Below are 25,867 nucleotides of genomic sequence, written 5' to 3'. Positions count from 1 at the left end.
TATGATAAGATCTTTATCATAAATGAGTTGCGTTCCCTTTATGTGCAGGTAAGGTTATTACCCACACAGGATCTTAATCACTCATGCTAGTCTGTCCTAGACTGTGCGCATGGACTTTCAAACTAATACTTTTCCTAGTAAAAGTCATCTGCAAGTCGACATGATAAAGGGTGACATTTCAGCGCCTTTGAGGAACCGTTAGTTGCTGTGCTACAACGAGAGGCCCAAATTGGTGAATGCCTGAGACGTCTTCAGTGTCTATGTCTCAGAGGTAGTGGTTGGCAAACACCATGTCCGACTTCCAAAAGCAGCCCTCCAAAATTGTCGGTATAGAGCAATTTCCGTGTAGAGCTAGTGTTGACGCCAGTGCTCTGACTTCGTGTGGGTTGGAAGCTCTAGGAGCGCTAGAGTTACTGCTTTGGCTGCTCTGGCGGAGTATCCTCTTTTTTTCAAACACATTTTGATACGGTCCACACGTGTAGTTGGAACACTGCTGGGATTCCGTGGACTTGCTTGGTGTGCGGATGTATAAGCAGGTTCTTCTATTAGGTCTGGTAACTTGATTACTGGGTTTATGACAAACATCTGTAGTTGTTTATTGAACCTGCATCTGTTGCCCAGGCTTGAGGATCAAACAGGTATATCGTGGGGTATACTATCTCCCTTATGTTCCGAAACGCTTCTGGATGGAGCATCCATTCCGTAGGTGACGGGTGTAGTGGTCTTGAGAGAGCGTCTGCCAGTACGTTCTTGGCTCCGGGTATGTGACACGCCTTTATCCAGATGTTTTCTTCCTGCGTGATCTGGAACAACTGGAATGTGAGCTGCAACAGGCTTGGAGATCTTGTGGATCCTTGCCGGTTTATGGAGAACGCCTTATGGAGTTGTCCGTGTGGATCATCAGCATCTTGTTGTTCAGCAAACTCGACCATAGTTGAAGGCGTTGATCACTGCTTTCATCTCTAGCAGATTGATATGAAGCTGTTGTTCCATTTTGGACCACTTTCCCGACGCCACTTGATCGTTGAGATGCGCATACCGACTTCTATCAGCAACAACTTCCAAAATAAACATCGTTTATCCTGCTGTAAAGGCTAGACATCTATTAGATTTTCATGATGATAACAGGCTGTAGTTGTCTACTGTTTCAAAGGCTGCCGATGAAGTATTCCCCCCTACCACGGGTTTGTTTACAATGAGAAAACATGCTGGAGCCTGCTCTGTCAGTGGGAGGCGTTGTCTGACGTGGACCAATCAGCTTCAAGCATGACATCACTGCTTTCATCTCTAGCAGATTGATATGAAGCTGTTGTTCCATTTTGGACCACTTTCCCGACGCCACTTGATCGTTGAGATGCGCATACCGACTTCTATCAGCGACAACTTCCAAAATAAACATCGTTTATCCTGCTGTAAAGGCTAGACATCTATTAGATTTTCATGATGATAACAGGCTGTAGTTGTCTACTGTTTCAAAGGCTGCCGATGAAGTATTCCCCCGTACCACGGGTTTGTTTACAATGAGAAAACATGCTGGAGCCTGCTCTGTCAGTGGGAGGCGTTGTCTGACGTGGACCAATCAGCTTCAAGCATGACATCACCAGTGTTGTAGCCAGTTGGCCTCCATAAAATCTGTGAGTAAGAGCGTGCATAATCCTACGCCGCTCATATAAGTCTCCTGACTAAGGGTTGCTCCAAGTGTAAATCTTGTTTAGTGATATGAATCACTTATTCCGAGCATGAGGAAGGAAGCTGTCGAGACGTATGTCTGTATGGATCTAGTTGATAGGATATAATTCCTAATCCCCACGCTGAGTGACGAGTATTGATACAATCATCTGTACGTCCGTTCAAGTATGCTTAAAGGCGATGTTAACCTTAAGCCCTTTCCAAAGGTCATCTTAAGGTTCTCCAGTACTTGAGATATCGGCTTCATAAGTGATATCATATTGGAGTCGAAGTCATCAGCGTATATGCAGTACGTCTCTGTTGGGTTGGAGTGAGTGAGTGAACGACAATATCCGCATGCCATCTGCTACCCAGTATAAGACCTCATCTGTTTCCATCATTGCTTCGTTTATTCAGACGTATGGTAATAGAGTCAACGTCAACATCCTGCATGTTGATGTAAGGGTTTGCTAACCCTAGGGTTCGCGAACCCTGTAGATGTCTATGTTGCTGTTATCTGCCCTGTAGCTTTCTCAAAGCTGTGCGTAGGTTAGAAGGTATCTTGGATAAAGGTTCAATCGGAGGGATGGAGTCGAAGTCATCGTTACGCATCATATAAGTGTAGACTTCATCTTTATCCTTAGAAGGAGACTCCAAGTTCAACCCATTAGCAATCCATACTGTAACTTCTGAGTCTGGGAAGGCGAAGTCCGTTACTAAGTCCGAAGTCTCCTGATTATGAGAGCTATGTCTCGATGATTCATCCCTGCGCGAACCTGTATCCCTTCACAAACCTTCATCCTGCCTTCGCGAACCTGTATCTGAGGATTCCTCCCTGTGCAAACATCTATCTTGAGAGTGTTCTGTCCGCGAACCTCTATCTGTGGATACATCTCTTCGTGAACCTCTGTGAGGTGAGTTATCCCTTCGACGAAAGTCTGGCTTGAGGTGAGTACCTTCGCGAACATCTGTGCTGGCTAGCTGTAGGAGCAGGATCCTTCGATGTTCGCGAACGCTGAAGGTTCGCAAACGCTGAGGGTTCGCGAACGTAGACTGAGGAGTATGTGCATCATCTCTTCTATCCTCCAAGATGACAGAGTCGTCCGACTGTGGAGCCCTTCGCGAAGGTGTTCATCCGCGAAAGTAGCCTTCAGGTGTAGATCTAATCGGCGTAGATTCGCGCAGGCCTGGGGGTTTGCGCACAGTGTCGGTAGATGGGCTCAGTGATAGATGCCGTAGGTGTAGGCTGAGTACTCGAATGTTGATTCTCTGATGACTTTTGTTGCATAGCCAAGACTACTTGGTGTGTAATGCTAGCCACAAAATCCTGATCCACAGCTTGGTTCAACGAATTACGATGAGATGAAGATCTCCGTTGTTGAGAGTTTGCGAACTCTTCCTCGGATGATAATTCTCTTTCCGTCTGTAAAGCCACAGTCGACTGATTTGCGGACCCTTTCGCGAACTGTGTGGATACGGTAGTAGAACAAGACGTTCGTGGCAAAGTGCGCTGATCATCAGTAGTGAGGTTCTCGGACCCTGACGTCAGAGATGACAATCTGCGATGAGACGAATGTTTCCTTTTCGATGAGGACGCCTTTGAGGAACGCTTCTGCGAACTGTGGTTCGCGCATTCTACAGGAGTACTAGTAGATGTCTTCTATGATGTCGTCAAGATGATCTGCGGTTCTAGAACCGGTGGTGATCTGTCAAGATATGACAAGGCGTTCTTGAACGATGTAGGAGCATTCGACAGTCTAGTAGATTGAGTAGATGACGCAGATCTCACAGATGTAGATTTCTTAGATAATCTAGACGCTCTCTTTTTCGTCGCCAAATGTTGTAGTTCAGTCTCTTCCTTATGAGGTGACTTCCTCTTAGAAGTAGATTGCGTGGCTGTCTCTGTAAGACGATAAGAAAGTAAGAATATTTATGGATAACAACTTCTTTATTATATATGATGCGACGTTTCGGTATGGATTCTTATACCGTTGTCAAGTCTTAGTGTAAGACGACAGATGGGAGAAATCTCGGGGGAATTCTCCATAGTGCGCTGTGACATCTCACTCTCTGTTGCCTGGAAATCACCCCTCACAGCCACTGCCTTGTTGATACATTTTTGTTCATCTGATAACTTGCGTAAACATGCTAATAAATACTTATTAAACAAATCTGTTGATAAATGAGCACAATATTTACGTGCTAATAAAGAGCACGAATGAAGGCAGCTAGAGGGGCAAAAAGGGTGTGGATCAGCTGCAGACTGACAAAATCTGCACTGTTGACATGGCACCACTGGTAAACACCCACCTGCAACAGAGTGTAAATGCACAGAGTTTAGTGAAAATTTACATGATATAATACATCGTGATGAATCTAAAATGAATCTAAATACAATTCATGGCCACTAATTTAGATTATAAGGCCGAAAAGCAAAGGATATGTGCCGCAAAGAGGACCCATAAGACCGCTCGACCGTCAGCTAGGGCGATGAAAGAGACAGTGATAAGAGCTAAGCTCAGGTCACGTTGGACTGTTTTGGTGAGAATAAGGGAGGCAACTCTTGGTGAGTGATTATGTGATCTCTTCAGGGAATTGAATAGGATCAAAAGGAACCATCAAAAGGAGAAGGGATATAAGCAATAAGCATGAGTCAGGATAAGGAAACATTTGTAAAATATACATAACATTTTGGAATATTATAACTCTTGATACTTCCCCAACTGGTCAAGTAACTTTGTTTCAGATTTTTCATATTGGCATAAAGTCTCATTCTTATTTACCAGCATCTTACCTTGTCTCTCCTTACACTTCAGCTGTGTGACGCAGCTGGAGAAGAAGTGAGCCAGGCTGTCTCCAACAGGGGGACAAGTCCCAACCTCCACCCCAGGGGGCCTGGCAACATACGCAGGAGAAATCAACCAAAATGTAATTTTTAAAGTAAAAATGAAATTTTTAGAGTAAAATGAATATCTTTATACTTATCCTGACTCATGCTTATTTGCTTGTCTTATTTATTTGTCTTCTTCTGGCGAACCTAGTGGAACACTTGTATCTCCCAATTGAAGTTCCCTTCAATAAAAAATCACTCTTTAGTACTCACCACGAGTTACCTCCCTTCCACAAGCTGGGAACGAGGGCGCCACCCAAGCCCATGTGCCTCACTCTCTCCTTTTTTGTTTTGAGCCCAACACTTTATTTTTCCCGAGAAATCCAAAGTGTTAAGTGGGGAGGACGGGAGGGCTTACCTCATGAGTCAGGATAAGTATAAAAATATTAATTTTACTTTAAAAATTTCATATTTTTCTTATCCTGACTCATGCTTATTTGCTTGTAGAATCCTACGGATTAGGAGGTGGGATTATATGTACTTTGGATTTTAATAATTAGTGATTTGAACTGAGATGATTGTAATAACCCTATGGGAACTTCATGAAGGCACTGAACTGAATTCCTGCTGTTAATTTAACAGCTGCCTTTAAAGAAGGTTATTACAATTTACTGAATATAATAAAAGTATATAGAACATTAATTAAGCTAAAGCTATTAATGTGATCGTATAAACTGCTGATAGTTTATAATGAATACTTTTATAAGAACCAAAATAGTAAGCTTACAATATGCATATATATAAGCTATAACAGAATTGTGGTTAAGGTATAATGATAACTTAAGCTGTATAATAGTAACCAACTACTGAGAGTTTGTTAACTTATACATGTTATGAAAAAAACATATGACTGTGCTTAAGGATAGAAACTTAAGCTGAACATATATATAATAGTAGAAACTCGTAAGAGTTGTAGGTATATATATATTATGATATAAATCATAGTACTGAGCTTAAGATAATATTTTAACTTAAGCAAATATATATAGATAGCATGTAGCTATTAGTACTGTTATCAGATAAGTATAAAATCAACAAGATAGACTTATCTTCTCCGTGGAACTGTCAACTGTTGAGCTTGAGGACCATGGGACCCGAAATGGTGGATACCTGAGACGTCCTTGGTGGTGATATCTCTCAGATAGTGGTTGGCAAACACCATGTTGGATCTCCAAAAACATCCCTCCATAATGGTATTCAATGAGCAATTTCCATGTAAAGCCAAAGTTGAAGCTATTGCTCTAATTTAAGTAGGGATTAGCAGCACTTGGAGGGTCCAGTCCAGCTGCCTTGTAGGCTCTTAGTATGACAGTTCTGATCCAAATAGAAATGGTAGTCTTGTGACACTTCTGTCTGTGAGGCGGTAGATATAGGGATAAACAATCTTTTGAATTTCCCTCTACTTTGCTTGGATCTTTGGAGATATATTTTCAGTGCATTACAGGGCAAAGTGATAAGTCCATCGTATCCCGCGGTCCAAGTATGGATGAGAGAGCTGGGACATGGAACAACCTGTCTGGTTGACCTGGTAGTTGATTTTTAAGCTATAAAATCCCAGCGAAGTCCCAGATGAGCGATGTTATGAATATCATCAAAACGTGTTCTCTCGTAATCCAAAGCGTGAATTTCAGACATCCTGGCGGCAGTGGCTAACGCTAGCAGGAATAAGGTTTTGTGGGTCAATGATTCATATGACGCAGATAACAATGGCTCGTAAGCCTCACTTGTGAGGTGTTGAAGTACAACATTTAGATCCCAGGCTGGCGCTTGAAACTTTCGTTTCTGGTCTTCCAATCGAAAGGCACGTAACAAAGCGAGTAACTCCGGTGTTTTAGTCAATTTGACGCCCGTTCTCATAGTAATGACTGAACTTATGGCTGCAAGATAAGTGGACAGTGTAGATCCTTTTAGATTCTTAGTTTGACGTAAGAAACATAAGAAATCTGCCACTTGAGGATGTGTAGCAAATCTGTCTGAAAATCCTTTCTTAGCAGCATAATTGACAAATCTGAGCCATTTGTCATCGTACAAGTTCCGATTAGAGTTACGTAGTGCAAGCGTGACCGCCTTCGCCGCTCTGGTGGAATAACCTCTCTTATTCAAACATGCCTTGATACAATCCACACGTGAAGTCGGAATGCTTCTGGTGTTTTGTGCACTTGTTTGGTGTGCGGATGTATCAGTAGATTGGAGCGTAGTGGGAGCTGAAGTACTGGTTTTCTGATTCCTAGTATCAGGTCTGGAAACCAAGTTCTCGCTGGCCAGTAAGGCGAGACCAAAATCAGATCGAGGCTCTTCGTTTGACTGATTTTTAGCAAGACTTGTGGGATTAACGCAGGAGGCAGGAAAGCGTACGCGTTTAGTCCCTCCCACGATATGCTTAGTGCGTCCGTTGCCCAAGCTAATGGATCTGGCACTGGCGATATGAAGGTTGTCAGTTGATTGTTGAATCGGGTGGCAAATAGGTCTATCAGAGGAGATCCTATTTCCATGATTATCTGATTGAATATCTCTGTGTGGAGCATCCATTCTGTCGGCGATGGTTGGTGCGTCCCAGAGAGAGCGTCTGCTAACACATTCTTTGCTCCTGGAATGTGGCAGGCTTTGATACGAATGTTTAGACTGTCGACTAAATCGAACAGTCTGAAACATCGAGTGAGTAGATTTAGCGATCTTGTTGACCCTTGTTTGTTCACATAAAACGCCACTGTTGAGTTGTCTGTGTGAATCATTAACTGAGCGTTCTGTAACAGGTTGCTCCAGTGACTATGGCGTTTATGACTGCTTGCATCTCTAGCAGATTTATGTGACATAAGCTCTCTTGAATGCTCCATAGGCCTGACGCTGTCCTGCCGGTAAGGTGGGCTCCCCAACCTTTTAGTGACGCGTCCACGTAGAGATGTGTTTTCGATTCGGCTCTACTAAGGAGGCGCCTGCGCAACATTCAATCTCTTGGTCCACCAGAGTAGATGTCGTTTGACGTAATCTGGTAGACTGAACGGTAGAGGGTCCTCGAGATGGGCATTGATGAGGACTTGTAATGGACGCAATTGAAGCCTGCCTCTGAGTGTCAAGTCTTGAGCTGATGTGAGTAGTCCCAGTAGACTCTGCCACTGTCGTAGTGGTAACGGAGAGAGTAGGGCTTGGGGGATCAGTTGTTGGATCTTGATCCATCTGTTCTCCGGGACTACAATACGATTCTGAGCTGTAAGGAATCGTATACCTAGAAATTGCAGATCCTGCGTGGGCTCTAGGTCCGACTTGAGTAGATTTACTAACCAGCCTAACTGCGTTAGTAGCTTGATTGTAAAGTTCAGCTGTAGTCTGAGACGCTGTGGATCTGGATCCACCTGTATACCGTCGTCTAGGTAAAATGCACTCCGCAGGCCTTGACGATGTAGGTATGAGACAATAGGCTTGGTTACTCTTGTGAATATCCATGGGGCCGAAGTGATTCCGAAGGGAAGTACTTTCCATTGGTAGTGTATGCCGTCTAGCATAAATCTCAGATATATCCTTGAACTGGGATGAATCAGAATGTGTAGGTATGCGTCCTGCCATGTAATCTAGTGGACGAATTAGATGACGGAGTTGAGGTAAATGTATCATGCGAAACGCTGGTGGTTTGCATAGAAATTCTCTGTTGAATGTGCTCATGTTGTAAATGAGACGATAATTCTCTTTGGAATTCTTTTTCGGCACTAGGAAAACTGGGGAGTAGAAACCTGGTATGATGTTTCGCTGATCGAGAACTTCTAAGGCCTGTTTGTTTAGTAGAGACTGAACTGTTTCTCTTAACATCGGTAGTTGTGCCAGATGAACGTTGAACCCTGGTGGGTTGACTGCTAACGGTGGCTTGGCCTTGAGTTGTAGACGATATCCGTACTGAAGGATGTTGGATACATACGGATCTTGAAGTATTCCCCAGTTTTCCCAGTGTAGTTGTAGACGTCCACCCACTTGAGAAGGTTGTACTGGGACGACTGGGGGTGGAAGACTCCAGTCGTTCCGAACCTGACTTTCATCGTTTAAATCCACGGGCACCTCTGGATGATCTGCCTCTAGCTGATCCTCCTCTGAACTTGTTGTACGGGCGACGAAAAGAATCCTTGTGATTATTAACGGCCGCTAATTGCTTATCCAGTGCTCTCTGTAGCCCTGAAAACTTAGACTTGCCTGAGAACCTCTGTGCTGATTGTTTAAAGACGTTCGCTAACGTATCCATAGATTTAATCATGAGTACTTCTCTAGAATCTTTAGATACTTCCTTGGAGACCTTGTTAATGTTGCCACCAAACAGTAAGGGTGAAGACCATGGAGCTGTGTACAGGGGCTCTGTGAATTGTTTATTCCAAGAGCAGGAGGCTAGTAATCCTTGCCGACGTGTCATGGTAGTAGTTTCAGTAAGTGCTGAAAGATGGTCTGTGAGGAATTGTTGATCTTTTTTCTGCATAAGTAGAGCTGAATAGATCATCCTGCCCTCCTCATCCATAGAGTACTTGAACTTGGTGATGAGAGTCTCGTTAATAGTCCTAGATCTATTAAGTCCGAAGAACATCCTTCTGGAAATGGTATCTAACTGGGCCATCTTGCGATCGTCTACCCTATAACTTCTGGACTTGGAATCACTGATAAGTTTAAAGTTTTCATCAATCTCCTGAGTCTTGAAAAAGGGCTCCATATTATGTCCATAAAAACTCTTGGCATTGAAAAACAGTAAATGGGTAAGTTGGGTTTTAGCAGATTTGGAGTAGGCTGTATCCAGTATAGCAGGAACGGCTGCGATAGGATCCATAGGAGGCACGGTGATATGATCTACATCATCATCTTTCATCAGGTAAGTTTGGGCTGTATCCTCGTTCTTAGAAGGGGAGGCCAGTTGTAATTCGTTTACCATCCAATACCTTATCTCAGCCTCTGAGAAAATGATACCATCGTCCTCCTCTAACGTATGGTCGTATGTCGGAGTCCTCGATCTGTAAGAAGATCTATGTGAGGACTGAGGAGAACGGACTGACGAGTGGCTAGTGTATGTAGACCTTGGAGAAGACATCCTTCAAGGAGACTGTGGGCTTCGTGAGCGGTGATGGCCATGAGACGCTCTGGACTTCTCGAACATTGAGGGCTACTGCTTAACGCGTCTTCTAGGCGATGATGTAGAACCACTTAGCCTTCGCGTCCCCACGCGAATGTCTGGAGTCAGTGTCCGATCCGACATATGAGCTTTGCTTGCGAACGCCCTTCGTGCATGACAAGGTGCGTGCTCGGCTAAGCGCTTCTCTCCTGAAAGCCTCTTGCAAAAGGTGAGGCTCTAGCTCCTTCACAGGCGCCTGGGATACCTTATGCAAAGAGCTCACTCGGGCAGGGTTGCCCTTCGCGGCGGGGCGTCCTATGGGCTCAGAGGCCCTACGCGAAGCCAAGGTGGGCTCTGAGGCCCTGTATGACTTGATATGGGGTGGGCTCTGAGGCCCGTGGCTCTGAGGCCTCTGTAAGCCGTAGCGGTCTTCCATCACCCTCATTATCTGGTTGATCAAGTCATCTGAAACGGTCTGCGTTGATGAGGGATGTCTCTCTGCAGAGGTGACGGGACCCTCAGATAAAATTTCTGGTGATAGTGTCGGCATCTCAGGTTGTGTGTTCATCTGCGCTGAGGTGACAGTCGCAGAAACAGGCTGGTGACGAACTTCTGGAATGATAATTAGCATATCATCATCATCATATAATGCTAATTCTGTAACTGGTAAGATATCAGAGGCAAAATTATTAGATTTTGTTGACTTCCCTTTAGATGAAGTTGTAGATCTTGGTGTACGCAGTGTACGAGATGATATGGATGATTTCCTCGACTTGGACTGGGAAGACGGCAGCTCTTGAGATGCAGGTCGCTTCTTGGACATAGCGGACTGCGTCCCACGCTTATCCGCCGAGGGAAACTCAGGCATGTCACCAGCCGGTGGCGTGTCCTCAGTCAACAGTTGACATGGAACATTAATTTGCGATCTATTAGCCATGTTTGAATTCTGTTTACGAGATTTATCTGCCTTCCATCTATAAACGGAACATAAATATTTGTCAAAGGCAGAGATTGGTAAATTGATACAAAATTTACAACGAGAATCAAAGGAACATGGAGTAATGCAACTAGGGCATTTTAAATGTGGATCGGTATCAGAATAACGTAGTTTACAATCTGTGCAAATTTTCATTAATGTAGCCTACTGAACAATCACGGCGAAGCGTGAATAAACAGCAGAAACACAATTAATAATCAATGCAAATTGAATAAATATACTAGTAATACCTCTATACTAATGTATAAGAGGAACTAACTAAATATAAATAAAGGATATAGTGTGTTGGGAGACACAGGTGCTCTCACGTCCAGCTCACTGGGCGAAGAAGGAGAGAGTGAGGCACATTGGCTTGGGTGGCGCCCTCGTTCCCGCGCTTGCAGAAGGGAGGTAACTCGTGGTCAGTACTAATGAGTGATTTTTTATTGAAGGGAACTTCAATTGGGAGATACAAGTGTTCCACTAGGTTCGCCAGAAGATGAAGACAAGCAAATAAGCATGAGTCAGGATAAGGAAAAATTTGATATTTTATACTTATCCTGACTCATGATCTTTGCTTATCTCCCTTTCCCTTTCGAATGGTAGTGGAACACTTGAATCCCTTGATGTTCCCGAAGCGGACGTACAATACTCACCCACGAGTTACCTCCTTTCCTCTTTCCCGCGTAAATGTACCATGTGACGTGCCTCACTTGTCACTCTCTCCTTATATTTTCGCCCATGCACTTGGATCTGCTGTGAAATCACAAGTGTCTTCAACGGGAAGGTTGGGAGTACTAGTACTTTTCCTAGTAAAAGTCATCTGCAAGTCAACGAGATAAAGGGTGAGATTTTCCAACTCAGCGCGCCTTTGAGGAACCGTTAGTTGCTGTGCTACAACAAGAGGCCCAAATTGGTGAATGCCTGAGACGTCTTCAGTGTCTATGTCTCAGAGGTAGTGGTTGGCAAACACCGTGTCCGACTTCCAGAAGCAGCCCTCCATTATTGTCGGTATAGAGCAATTTCGTGTGGGTTGGAGGCTCTAGGAGGTTCTAGTCCTGCTGCTTTGTAGGCTCTCAATATAACGGCTCTCATCCAGAACGATATGGTCGTTCTTGAGACTTCAGTTGATGTCTCAGTTGATAATGGGATGAATAGGCGCTTGAATTTCCTTCTCCTCGTCTTAGTCTTTTGAAGATATACCTTCAAGGCTCTGACTGGGCACAAGGATAAGTCCTCTATATCTTGTGGGCCGAGGACTGTAGATAGCGCTGGTACGTGGAATTGTCTATCTGGTTGACCAGGTAGTTGATTCTTGGCAATAAAGTCCCATCTAAGTCCTAGATGAACTGTATTATTTTGCCCTCTGTCGAATGTCGTTCGACCGTAGTCCAGCGCATGTATCTCCGATATGCGAGCTGCAGTGGCTAACGCTAGCAGGAACAGCGTCTTCTGTGTTTGTACCTCAATCGTGATCTGGTCTAGTGGTTCGTAGACATCACTGGTAAGATGACGTAGAATTACATTCAGGTCCCAGACTGGAGCTCTGAATTTCTTTTGTTGGTCTTCCAACTTGAATGATCTCAGTAGAGCAAGTAATTCTGGTACTTTCGTCAACTTGATGCCTGTTTTCATGGTAATCACTGTACTGATGGCAGCGAGGTAAGTCGATAGAGTCAAATCCTTTAGATGTCTGGTCTGTCTCAGATGACATAGACATTCCGCCACTTGAGGATGCGTAGCTATTATGGCTGTGAAGCCTTTCCGCCTTGCGTAAGTTTCAAACTTCAGCCATTTATCGTCGTATAGGTTGCGAGTCGATCTGCGTAAGGCTAGAGTTACTGCTTTGGCTGCTCTGGTGGAGTATCCTCTTTTTTTCAAACACATTTTGATACAGTCCACACGTGTAGTTGGAACACTGCTGGGATTCCGTGGACTTGCTTGGTGTGCGGATGTATCAGTAGGTTCGGCCAATCTGGAAGCTTGATTACTGGACTTCCTAGGTTTTCTAGTAGATCTGGAAACCATGCTCTCGCTGGCCAGTAAGGCGCAACCAAAGTCAGTTGTAGCGTCTGTGTCTGTTTGATCTTGATCAGTACTTTTGGCAGTAGTATCGGGGGTGGAAAAGCGTAGCCGTTTAAGGTACGTTCTTGGCTCCGGGTATGTGACACGCCTTTGTCCAGATGTCTGCTTTTTGCGTGATCTGGAACAACTGGAATGTGAGCTGCAATAGGCTTGGAGATCTTGTGGATCCTTGCCGATTTATAGAGAACGCCACTGTGTAGTTGTCTGTGTAGATCATCAACATCTTGTTGTTCAGCAAGCTCAACCATAGTTGTACGGCGTTGATCACTGCTTTCATCTCTAGTAGATTGATGTGGAGCTTTTGTTCTGTATGAGACCACTTTCCCGACGCTACTTGATCGTTGAGATGTGCCCCCCATCCTTTCAACGAGGCATCCGCGTAGAGGTGTGTCTTGAAGGCCGGCTCTTGTAAATAGACTCCTTCGCAGACATTCGACCTGTGTGTCCACCATAGTAGATACCTCTTGAGGTTTTCGGGCAGCAGGACAGGGTCGACACTGTCCAAATGCTTTATAAGGAACCGTTGTAGCGGTCTTAGCTGTAACCCTCCTATGTGCGTCAAGTCTTGCGCCAAGGTTAGTAGACCGAGTAGAACTTGCCATGATCGTAGTGTTAACGGAGAGGTGACTGCCGGTGGAATCATGGCTTGTATCTTGACCCATCGATCCTCTGGGATGACGATTCGATTCCCTGTAGTGATGAATCTTATCCCCAGGAATTGTAGATCTTGTTTTGGTTCCAGTTCTGACTTCCTTAGGTTCACCAACCATCCCAGTTGAGTGAGCAACTTGATCGTGAAGTTCGGTTGTAGTCTGAGTAGACTTGCATCTTGGTGGACCTGAATCCCGTCGTCCAGGTAGAAGGCATTGCGTAGACCTCGTTGATGAAGGTATGCGACTATAGGCTTGGTTAGCCATGGGGCCTCCAAGCCGTTACTTCAGAGTCCGAGAAGACGGGGTCCGTAGTGTCATGAGTCAGAGAGCTGTGTCTTGCTGACGTATCTCTGTGTGAGCCTGTATCCCTTCGCGAACCTTCATCCTGGGTTCGCGAACCTGCAGCTGAAGATTCCTCCCTGTGCGAACGTCTGTCATAGGAAGCGTTCCCTTCACGAACGTCTCTCTCTGGAACCTCTTTGCGAACCTCCGTGTGGTGAGCTGTGCCTTCGCGAACGTCTGCGTGGTGATCTTGATCTGGATCGGCTAGGCGTCGAGGCAGGCGTCTCATCTTGACTATCTCGTAGTATGATGGAGTCGTCCGGTTGTGGAGCCCTTCGCGGAGGAGTACGTTCGCCAACATCAACTGCAGGTGTAGCTCTGATGGGTGTAGATTCGCGCAGGCCAGTGGGTTTGCGCACGGTGTCGGTAGACTGTTGGGTCTTCCTTGATTCTTGCTGGAATCTCAGCTCCATCATAGCCATCATCTTGTTGGTAAACTGCGTCATGAACTCCCCCCCGGGGCGAAGTTCTGCATCTGTTGAATCGGCTGCGATGCTGTTTTCTGTGCCTCAACTTCTGTCCTCGAAGGAAGAGGTCTTATGTCCGACAGCTGGCCTGCTGTGACATTCATAGGTGATGATCTAGTGGTAGTTGACATCGACTGCGTCATAGATGTCATCGATACCTCAGGTAGTAGTATAGGGGGGTCGTCAAATACGTCTTCCTCATGCGGCGGTACGATCACTTCGTTGAAAGATCTCTGCTTAGCAGCGGTAGCACGTTTAGTTTTGCCCTCAGATCTAGTACTCGTAGACTTTCTCTGCATAGTAGAAGAAGTCACCGTCTTCTTTTTAGACTGGGACGGCGTAGGTTGCGAGGTTGACGACCTTTTCTTAGCCCCCTTTGCCGTAGACTGGCTCTGTAATGTACTAGGCAACATATCACTATTATGAACATCAGCAGCAAGCAACATACGGTTTTGGGGCTGATCTCCAGATTTATCACATGTGACTAGAGATGTCTTTTTCATCCGATCCATGGCACGTCTATAAACATAAGACAGATATTGATTAAATAGTAATTCAGTTAAATCAATACAGTAGCTACAACGCAAGGTGGATGAACATGGATCTGTACAGGATGGACATTTGGGGTGAGGATCAGCCAGAGACAACCTGTGTTTACACACACAGCACGATTTCATGAATTGTAAACGAAGTTACAACACGATGAAAACATTAGTCAAAGTCAATAAATTTCAACAAATTTGTACAAATACTATATCGTAATTATAAACAAAACCATACACAGCTTAATTTAGAAGAATAGGCCTAAATATAAATGATAGATTGCCGTATACGGGACTCCAGTGCTCGCCCAACCATCCGCTTGGGTGAAAAGGAGAGAGTGACAAGTCTGGGCACGTCACATGGTACGTTTGCACGGGAAAGAGGAAGGGAGGTAACTCGTGGGTGAGTATTGTACGTCCGCTTCGGGAACTTCAAGGGATTCAAGTGTTCCACTACCATTCGAAAGGGAAAGGGAGATAAGCAAAAGATAATGAGTCAGGATAAGGAAAATTTGGCAATACAATTAATACAAAACTCACATCAAAAGATCATGAAGGAATGTCACAAGTTCTGTTTTTGAAAACAACACTCAACTGAAGATCAGTTTACAGGCGTTGTTACATTTCTGTTAGAATAGCTGTATCTTGATCAATGATAGCATACACAACACAGTATTGTAAACGACAAAGGTGAAAGCATGTGTTCAAGTCAGTTTCAGTCAATCAATGATAGCATACACAACACAGTATTGTAAACGACAAAGGTGAAAGCATGTGTTCAAGTCAGTCAGTCTAAAATATGTGTTATAAGTACCTCAGATAAAGCCTGAGTTCTTGAAGAATAAGAAGAAGGTCGCCAGTCAGGAACTGTAAGAAATAACCAGAACTATTAAAAAAGAATATTTCAAACACACTCAGGAAAACAACAGAATGTTATGCTGATCCTATCCATCATTGCTTTGTTTGATTCAGGATTACTAGTCTACAAACTAGTGTGCCTACAGCACAACTCACTCACTTATGTAAAATACTACCGGCAAGCTATATCAACATCTGAGAGCATGAGAATATTGAAGCTATGCTTACCCCCTGCTGGTCCTGCTCTAGAAGAGGTACAGACGTCAGGTCCAAGTTGAGTGCTGTCTCCACCCCCCACTTGATGATGTACTGACTCTCATGCTGGTAGCATCGCCTCAGCACTGTCACCACCCAGGATGTGTGTAGGCACCAGCCAGCCTCTGCCCACACAGAATAGTTCACAATAGAACACTTGCAATGCATACCTCTAAATATCAAACCCTTCTTCAAACCTCGAGTCCTTGGTCTCTCACAGCAATTATTTAAAGGTACTTGCCCATGGTCTAATAACATCAAGACTAGATAACTGCAACAGTTTGCTTCAGGGCATCAGTGGTAAACTGCTATCTAAGCTACAGTTGCTGCAAAATTCTGCAGCACGGGTCATCACAAGAACACCAAGACATGTGCACATGACACCAGTGCTCAGAGACCTCCACTGGTTGCCAGTAAAAGCTAGAATAGAGTTCAAGCTTCTCTGTATCACATATCGATGCCTCCATAACACCAGCCCTGACTATCTATCTGAACTCTTGACTCAACACACTCCAGCACGTAAACTCCGATCAAGTGACCAAAATCTCCTCCAAGTTCCTAAATATCGACTGAAGACATTTGGCTCCAGATCCTTCTCCAGCACTGCCCCTATCCTCTGGAACTCACTTCCATCAGAGTTGAAACTGTGTCCAACCTTTGAGAAATTCAAATCAAGACTAAAGACCCATATGTTCTCCAAGTATCATAGTGACATTTAAATCCAGTCAACACTCCCTGACTTTTATCTTTATACAATCCCCTTGTAGCGCCTTGAGCAGGCATATCTGTCTGGATTGCGTGCATTATAAATGCACATTTATTTATTATTTAATATCCATGTTATAATCAACCAGTTTTCCAAATTACTTGGTTAAGCCAAATACATATAGAATGCACTTTGGTGTTTGAACTACACTTTCTGTTCGCCCACCAAGATACAAAGTTCATTGATCGTTTGTATGTTATGTTTGTAACCAGCAAGAAGCTGCTAGCCAAAAGGGAGTAGCAGTCAGAATGGTAGATGTAGAGCAAAATGTTAAGGAAATTGAAAATATTGGTCATATATTATGTAGCATATTACCATATCTACATAGTGCTATAAGCCATCAGAGCTAATATATAGCTTGATGCCAGTGTTTTGTGTTACAAGCCCCAGTGGAATATAAACCTCTGGTGAAAGCAACACAGTAACAACTGAGTAATAATTGATGAGAGATTCCAACTCTGCAGTGTGAATGTTCACAGTGACAAGTTGCGTGCTTCTAGCCATAGTGGCTTAACCATAAATCCTTTAAGAATTCCCCTCTATTATCATTATTATAATGATTTTGTATTAAATGCCCCCTGAAACTAAGCACTGTTACCCTTGTGCATCGTTCTAAGAAAACTACCTCTCTAACATCACAGTCGTCTTCACTGTCAGAGATCTAATGAATAACTGCAAGTGAAACAAGATCAAGACAGATCAACTGCATAAGTGCAAGGCCGGAATAGTTCACTTCAACAAATACTTATCAGCCTTACTAAATAGGAGCCAGGAGGTGAAAGTTAGCATTCTCAGAATTATATACAAAATACCCAGAATTTTAAATACCCAAGAATAGAACTTCAAAGAATTTTGATGCAATGATCTGAAACTTGTACGTGAAATTAAAGTAATAATAACCTCATCATAGCTGTTTGGTACAGGTTATCACTATTGCTGGACATCTGTATGCCACTGCTTCCCATGGTCTGGGGAAAACTTTAAGTTGACTTACACAAGTCAAATTACAAAAACTATGACTAACAAGAAGTCAAAAGTACACCATTGATGATACATGTATCTATGCTCTATCAATTCGAGTTTGCTTCATGGCATCAATACCTGAAAGGACTGCAACACCTGAATGCACATATGCCCCCTCAACATAAAAAATGTCCACTGATGACCGAGAGATTGGGCTCTGTTGACCAAAGCAATCATAATGCTACAACTGTTCTCTTTGTGGAACATGACCCTAATACATACAGGCATGCTTGAACCGGGATGTGACCCAACAACCATAATTTGATTGTTTGATGGGCATTCTAGAAGTTGGTGACTCAGAAATGAAACATACAACTTTATGGATGACAACTTCTTATATATACCATCGGCTCTATGAAGAACTAATCAAACTATAGACTCTACAAAGCATCCAATCAGCTTGTTATTACAACTTATACCCCTTGTTTATTGGCTTCATTCCCAGTCTCATTTGTTGTTCTTAGTCTCCCACTGGCCTCTCATAATTATGTACCAGTTGTTATTCAATTACATGTTGTTGTTAATGTTAATCTGCTGTTGTCAAAACATACTATGTATATATACCCCTCTACATCTGGTTGTATTCACTTTTAGCTTGATAACGATGTACGAATCTACATCAAAACGTCGCTTCATGCAATAAATAAGAAGTTGTCATCCATAAAGTTGTATGTTTCATTTCTGAACCATATTTTGCAGAGCCAAGAGACTCTTCACAGCAAATTTCTGGGATTCATATGAACAAAGTTTTCTGTAGTAGATGTACTACTATATAGCTCTGAAGACTAAGGATATATCCCTTGGTTTGGACAGAAGTGTAGGGTGACTTTACATAAGAGCCATACATCACCTGTGAGGGCAGCAGCTTTCACAAGTGACTGCATCCGGCCTAACAGGGGCTTTATTACATGAACCTGCAACATACACACAAATATAGTCAATGAAGCACAGCAGTTAGAAAACAATTAATGACACTGGATACTTGCAACTACATGACTTACCTATACAGTCTATAAGCTGTGTGTACTAATAATTATTACTTAATTCATCTGCAGATCATGTCCTGTTTATTTGCCTTTAGCTATCATCTACTGTTCATCAATCTCATTTTTTATCATCATTATGCACTAATTGAGGTATCCTTCTCACTTCAAATAAGTTGGGTTTTCACTGTATCTAATCACTTAAGATCTTCTGTGACCATAAATCTTCACAAGAATGTTCATCTTCATACGAAGCCAGGCAGTTATATTTGGGATGGCACAGTGACATCCACCGTAAACATACAGCTCCACCCACCACCAGGATCCTATCATCCAACATGCTGCTCTGACACACAGCTATTGATCCAAATAAGTGAACATGGAGAAACATTAACCACTGGCTGGTCAACAACGTAAACCAGCCTCGCAGAACACTACAGCCACATCTCCTGAGATGAAATGGGAGAGTGTACACCCTGAAGGGTTCACACCTCAGTTAAAAACTGTACTTTTATTGTTATTCTGTTACCTTACCTTACATAAGGACAACATGGTACACTAAATGTACTGGTAAACGTAATTCCTCTGCACAATTCAAGCTTTGCAGGTAGGCTATCTGTTTCTGGCCATATTGGGGAAGTTGGTGAGCATAGAACAAATTTTATGGATAACAACTTCTTTAATTCATGAGTGCGACATTTCGATACAAATTCTTGTACTGTTGTCATGACTCCTGCTTGATGATACAAGAATCTAGTTGTCATCACTCCTGCTTGACGGTACAAAAATCTATATCTCACCAAATAAAGAAGTTGTTAATGTTATCCACAAAATTTGTTCTATATTGTACGTCTCAACTTCTGAAATGCCACTCAAAGAAGTTGGGGAGCATTTACTCGCATCAAGCAAGTCAGCAAGCCCGATCCTGTTTGTCACAAGCATGGGTTGTGGAAGACCAATTCTATCCCATATCTTCAGGGGTCTACGTGATATGTGACATGTATGTTGTGGAATATCTGCATTACTAAAGTACTGTCGGAAATAGAAAAAAATCTGGGGTTTTTTTTGCATTTATATCTACAATTTATGTAGTTAATATTAGGGGTGAAACGGTACACTTTTACCTCGGTACGGTACGTATTGCGGTATAAGGCCTTCGGTTCGGTCCGTTTCGGTTCAGTACATGAGATCAGATCATAATGCACAAAACTGACAACAAGAGCCAAACCTTACAGTGTTTAATAACATGGAAAAAAATAATCATAATCTTTGTTATTTTGAATGAACAAAACTGTTTCATGACAAGATAGAAGAACTAAAGTATCATTGGAATCTTGGAGCTCACAGCTGTGTGGCAAAATAGCAAGTAGCCAAGTATGATTAAAAGTCACTAAAATCACATCAGCTTTTAATGCAGTGAAATCATCACGTCCCCGAAATGTTCATGTTTAAAAAAACACACCAAAAAACGATACACAAATCAGATCCTGTCGAATGTGACTCTGTTGATGACATATCACAGATAAATAAATTAAACAAATTAACTCAACACAGTTGTCATAAGACAGTTACAGTTTGTGTGACAGATCATTGTCCTTGCTCTAAATCATTGTCTATCTCTTGTTTCAGTCAGTTAAACATTTAGAGACTTTCCAGTCCTTGGGAAGTACTGCTTCATAGTACTGCTATCTTGACACATTCCAGAATTATGTTTTATTCAGTTTTCAGATTCATTCAAAATATCTTTTAAATTTCACTCAGAAATGTATTTCTCCTTTCTGAAACAAATCTTTTTATTGGTCGTTAAATGTTCATTGTTCTGATATAGCTTGTAATGAGATGGTAGCAACAACAAACAAACATAAGTGTGAAGGGAAAGCCACCAGATCCATACTTACAGTCATCCCTCGTCTTAACTCCAGTCTATGGATGGCCCCTGAGTTATGAGACACCCACGTTATACATTACCAAGAATATAGGCCAAGTAAAAATGTATTTTCCATTGACATAACAGAACTGCTATTTCGTGTATTGTGCCCAGTCAAAACTATATCATATCGTCGTAGTTAAAAAACAAACTTTGTAAATGAAAATAAATATGTGTATAGGAAACCTGCAATCAAATTAAACATCACTCTACATGATAATTCAGTTGTCCTTCCTGTTATGCTACCTGTTATTCAACTAAGCCAGAAATAACAATCAGCTGTGTACTCATGTTTTGCTCCAGTCTACCGGTGATTCAGGTAAAAACGATCTGAAAATATAACATCAAAGGATGTCTATTCCATTACCAGAATAATTTATATCTCAAGCAGTTATTTTAACAGAGATAATATATATCACTGTGGTATTAGTATTATGCATGTTTTCTACAAACATATTTAACATAAGAATTAACATACTAGGTTCAGTACTTTAGGTTACGTGGCTGGATACATTTTACGTATGAGACAGTTTGACAAGTCACCGTTGACTTCCCGCGGTACTTGCCACTTTGATTGTAAAAACAAAATGTTGGCAATTAATTGTGAAATATGACTTCAATGAATCAATGGTAATCTGGTCTTGAGTGCTGAGAATAACTTGAAATTAGTGCTATCGCGGTAGGCACGAGAAGCGAACCCTTATGAACAAGGTAAGGGGAAGTGGTAAGCGTATAGAATGAGGTGATGCATTTCACACGTTTTCTCTGATGTTACTGTAAACAGTTTTAATGAAAGAAAATGGGATTAAATTTAATCAAATAAAATGAAATCGAGGAAGATCGTTTTATTATGAGTTTTCTGACATCATACATTTTTGGATGGCAGTGTTTACCTGAACTATAACGCGGTGTGTTGCATCAGGGAAAAAACGTAAGTACCCGTCTGATGGCGTGTATTTATGATAAAGTTGACTTTTATAAGTTATTACAATGTTTTGCTGTTCACCTAATTTGAAATAACTGAAAAAGAAACAGAACCCAGCTATAGCTACTGATCTGGTATCTGCAGTTGCTGTCTTCCTGACATTGTAAGTAGACGACTTGAGGCGATCTCAAACTTACTCCCAGGAAAATAACGGCCACCAAGCTAAGAAATGCATAGATTTTGACCAGATAATTCGATTTGTAGACATTTTAGAAAAGGTTTAAAGTGATTAATAAAATGACGGCAAGAAAACCGAAAATACCAAAGTTTTGGATTGCGGTTGTACTAACACCGCAGTATACCGTTTCACCCCTAGTTAATATGTGAAAAGGTGAAATATCTGTTAAACTAAGTTCGGCCTAACTACAGTCTCAGTGGTAGGGAGATAGGAAACGGAGAAAAAATACTTTACTGAGGAGAGATTAGTGCAGAAATGAGCAATGCAGTTTTTTTCTACGTCAAAAGCGACTTATTTGGAACAGACCATGGCTTTATGCAAATTAGTGTGCAATGATATTGTATTACAAAGGAAGCTTTTTAAAGGTCCATTTTGAAATTAAAATTAGCTTCATTATAAGTGATAACTGACGTAAAAAATAATAACTTTAATACTGAAACTATTAAGGATGCAGCTACCATGGAGTCTCACTACCACTATAAAGAGAAACAGGTAGGAAGGGTCATCTCAAAAGCTATCAGATATCAGCTAAGATAAGATAATCCTTTAGGGGAATTAAACTTTTAAACTTAGGGGAGTAAACGGCATGTCATACAAATTTACAAATAATGTAAAGTCCTGTCGATCTTCGGGTGGTCATGTCACCTATACATTTTGACACATTTAATACGATGGCTAATTTAAGCTTTTCTATGGGTATCATACTCTTTTACATATCTCAACATAAACTTTATGAAAGAAAGACACGTAAGATGGTAATCAATAGATGAGACATATACAACGCACATGAAAAAGCATAAAATATCTTTGAGATGACCCCTTGTGCTTGTATGCAGCACATGCATTTCATGCCAGGTGAGTCGACGGTCCTAGCTGCCATCTATAGTCTGATCTATTGTTTTCTGCAGCTATTCGTATATTTTCCCGATTTTAGGAGTAAACATGCTTTTCTGGATATCCTATTACACAGCCTACTGAACGTTCAGTTAGGCCGATGTGGGTTATTTTGACATATGCTATTTGCAATTGTGTAAATTTTAGGGACACAGAGTAACAGCCTAAAAACATTTTTTTTCTATTTCCGACAGTTCTTTAGCAAATTAACTTTCTTACTACTTGCATGTAGGGTTAAATGTTTTCACTATTACCTGCCTGTCATTGGGAGCCTGGTCTTTCAAGAATATTCTGGGAGAATTATAAGTATAGCTGAGTTGGGCGACCGCCGCATAATGTAGCGATGTAGTGGTATGTCATATAATGATGGCTGCCAGTCACTCTGGACATTGCATCCCCTTTTCTTGTGTTTAACTCCATAAGCTCCGAAATGGCAGTAGACTGTGACTTCATTTTGGCACATATAACAATAAGTATTGTGAACTTGTAAACATGGTAAATGAAGTCATTACTGAGAGTGACATCAAACTAATCAGAGGCATTCATAACACCTTAACCTAAGCACATACCAGTACTGAATGCATTAGGACACTATCACCTGTTTTTCTTCCAGGGTTTCAACCAACAGTATGTAGTGCTCCCAGATGAGGGCCAGATCCGTTTTGGCTGAAGTTTTCCACTGGAAGATAGGACAAGCTCCCCCTGTCATATCAGTATTCACATCTACATTGTTCCTTTCACAGGTGTCTACAATCCTCTTCAACAAGTACAATGAGCGTTTTCTTGACACTGGGTTTACACTGTACAAGCCTCCCTGAAGCATCTCCCAGAAACTGTCACTACATCGTAAATCCTCTTCAATCTTCTGTTCAGAAATTGGAAAGTAAAAATCTGCTAAGCTACAAAACATGACAAGTGTTTTATCTTCAGACTGGCTCTGTTTGACTGTTTGGCCGAGTAACTGAGTTTCTCTCCACAGCATGGCCAGTTTACTATCTGCAGATCTGGGATCTTTTCGAAGTATAGGAGAAAGGACACCACTGATAACTCTTGCAAATAGTTTATCTGACACAAGAGGAAATGTACCAATAAGCTGAGTAAAGATCTTATTTAACAGGTCACATACTTCATGTTCAAATACTGTGTTCTTATTTCCATTCATGTATGTCCTGAGCAGTTCCACAGTGCATGAGACACCCAAGTATTCATCATTATGTTGTGATGTGCCATAAATCCCAGGACCGTCATTGCAAAAGGATTGCAGTGCATCAACACAGTATTGAAGCACTTTCACTACTTGACCTGAAGTAGAATTTTCTAGACTTGTTACAAGGAGTTCACATATGGCAAGAAGAATCTGATGTGTTGATTCACCGCTGACAGAATGCATGGATGACTGGAACAGTCTCAACATGGGTATACATACACTCCAGATGATTGAGTCAGTTTCTGAAACTATGTCTTCCTGGTCTTGGGTATATGATTTAATGTTCTTGACTAGTCTGCACAGGATTTCCAAGTTGGCTGTATATTTCCCATCCATTATCTGTTCACCTGATGGTACGTTGCTGCTTAGTTCATGAACCAAATGTTTAATGATTCTTGTGCCATCAAAGTCTACCAGGTGACTGATATGTTCAATAATTTCTTCCATTGTTATCGCGACTATAAAATCACTAGCTGAACGTGTAGTTACCAACGATTCCTTGACTTGGCCGCTGATACGCCGACAACAACCACGTTGATGACCATGCAGTGATTGCCTAAAGGCCGGACAGGCTCGGGTAACATGGTAATACTAAAATCTGATGTCTGATTAATAAAACGGACCAAACGAGATACAATTAATGGAACAACTCCTGCAAATAAATAAATGAGTTGGTTTACATTAAGAGTATTAGTATGCATGCCAGTCAATAAACTGTGCAAATGAAAATAGCAGAGAACATTTCGAGACGGTTCATAAACCTAAAAAGTGCAATTTCACTTTTTTTACGATCTCTTCATTCTCTATCCGACGGAAAAGTACAACATGCACCTGGCTTACTGAATAATGTTAAATGACACAACAAACACATATTTAAGCTCTGTTTGTTTTAGAGAATGGGCGTGTACAGAAACTGTAATATATATTCAGGGACGGATACAGCTTTTTGAGAAAAGGGGGATGGGGGTGGGGGTGCACACTACTGAGAAAGGAGGGGTGCACACTTTATTTTCACGAGTTTCAATGGTCATTTAATAAACTTTCAGGACAAAAGGGGGGTGGGGGGTGCGCATAAGCTATGAATACACGATGCTGTTTGGGAAGTCGTCAAATATAACATCATATATATATTACAGATTCGAACACCAATTATTAAAGTACTAGAATCTACTTTACTGAGAAATGCCGAGGGACTGTTCACTGTAGGGTGACGGTTCAAGTGAACTCGACAGAAAATCGGTACACTCTTCAATTTAACATTCTTCCCATTATCAGCTGACAGAATGGTTCAACATGACAACGCTACACCACGCACTGCTCATGTCACTACGGACGTCCTTCGTAATTCTAACGTCAAACCAGAGACCATCGGGTCGTTACATGATAATACATTCAAATCAGATCTGGATTTATACCCAATCTTAGATTGAACGATAAACGGTGACACGCGAAATGCCACACTTGAACATATTCCCCAGGCGTGACTGAAAAAGTCCAGGTGGTCGGTTATCTCCCTTGTCCTGGGGACACTTGTATTCTTGCACTGATAGAATGATGTTCTTAACACTGCTGTATATCCTAGAAAACCCTCAGAGGCCGGAATTCGTTAATTCAAACAACCGTCCTATTATGTATTTTTAGTCTTCGAACATAGTTAGACACAGCTGTGTTTGACAAATGGAAATATTATGCACATAGTGGCCAATATTACTTTTCACAACCCAATTCGTTTCACGATTCCTCATTTACGATTAAACCTTCCCAGTCTCTTGTAGGCCGATCGACTTGTCTATTTGGAAGCCATATTATGTTGCACGTGTGCGGCGTGTGCTGCTCATTGTGTAGGTTTTGTCTTTGTATCTTTAACAGAATGGTATGAACGTCGATAATGCAGTAGAAAGTTGGCCCAGCCCGGTAAAAATGTTGTAAATGCACGTCTTTGATCATAGTGTATTATATTTTTTATATACCTACATTGTTGTTAAAAATAACATTTACCTCAAAGTCTAGAATTATTTAATAGTCTAACTGTTGTCATTTTAACTCGAACCGATTCCGTTCTGAAATTGGCAAGATGCCTTAGCAAACCCTAAA

At 42.0% G+C, this 25,867-nt stretch overlaps 1 protein-coding gene across 2 annotated transcripts in view; it reads right to left on the bottom strand.

Annotated features, from left to right (window-relative positions):
- LOC124256098 (probable methyltransferase TARBP1) overlaps positions 1–24,343 on the bottom strand; it is a 163,452-nt gene extending 139,109 nt beyond the window's left edge. For both annotated transcript variants that reach the window (XM_046690049.1, XM_046690041.1), the window contains exons 1-5: positions 23,165–24,343; positions 18,450–18,513; positions 15,784–15,935; positions 15,512–15,564; positions 4,463–4,563 (exon numbers count right to left, since the gene is read on the bottom strand). In XM_046690049.1, coding sequence (XP_046546005.1) covers positions 4,463–4,563; positions 15,512–15,564; positions 15,784–15,935; positions 18,450–18,513; positions 23,165–24,220 — 1,426 coding nt within the window. In that variant the 5' untranslated portion in view covers positions 24,221–24,343. The remainder of the gene's footprint in view (positions 1–4,462; positions 4,564–15,511; positions 15,565–15,783; positions 15,936–18,449; positions 18,514–23,164) is intronic.
- Positions 24,344–25,867: the final 1,524 nt, after the last annotated feature.

This window comes from Haliotis rubra, unplaced genomic scaffold, assembly GCF_003918875.1.
Source record: "Haliotis rubra isolate DU_JTF1 unplaced genomic scaffold, ASM391887v1 Scf116, whole genome shotgun sequence".
Taxonomy (NCBI): Eukaryota; Metazoa; Mollusca; class Gastropoda; order Lepetellida; family Haliotidae; genus Haliotis; species Haliotis rubra.
Note: the sequence above shows the minus strand (reverse complement) of the source record. Positions and strands in the feature narration are given on the sequence as shown.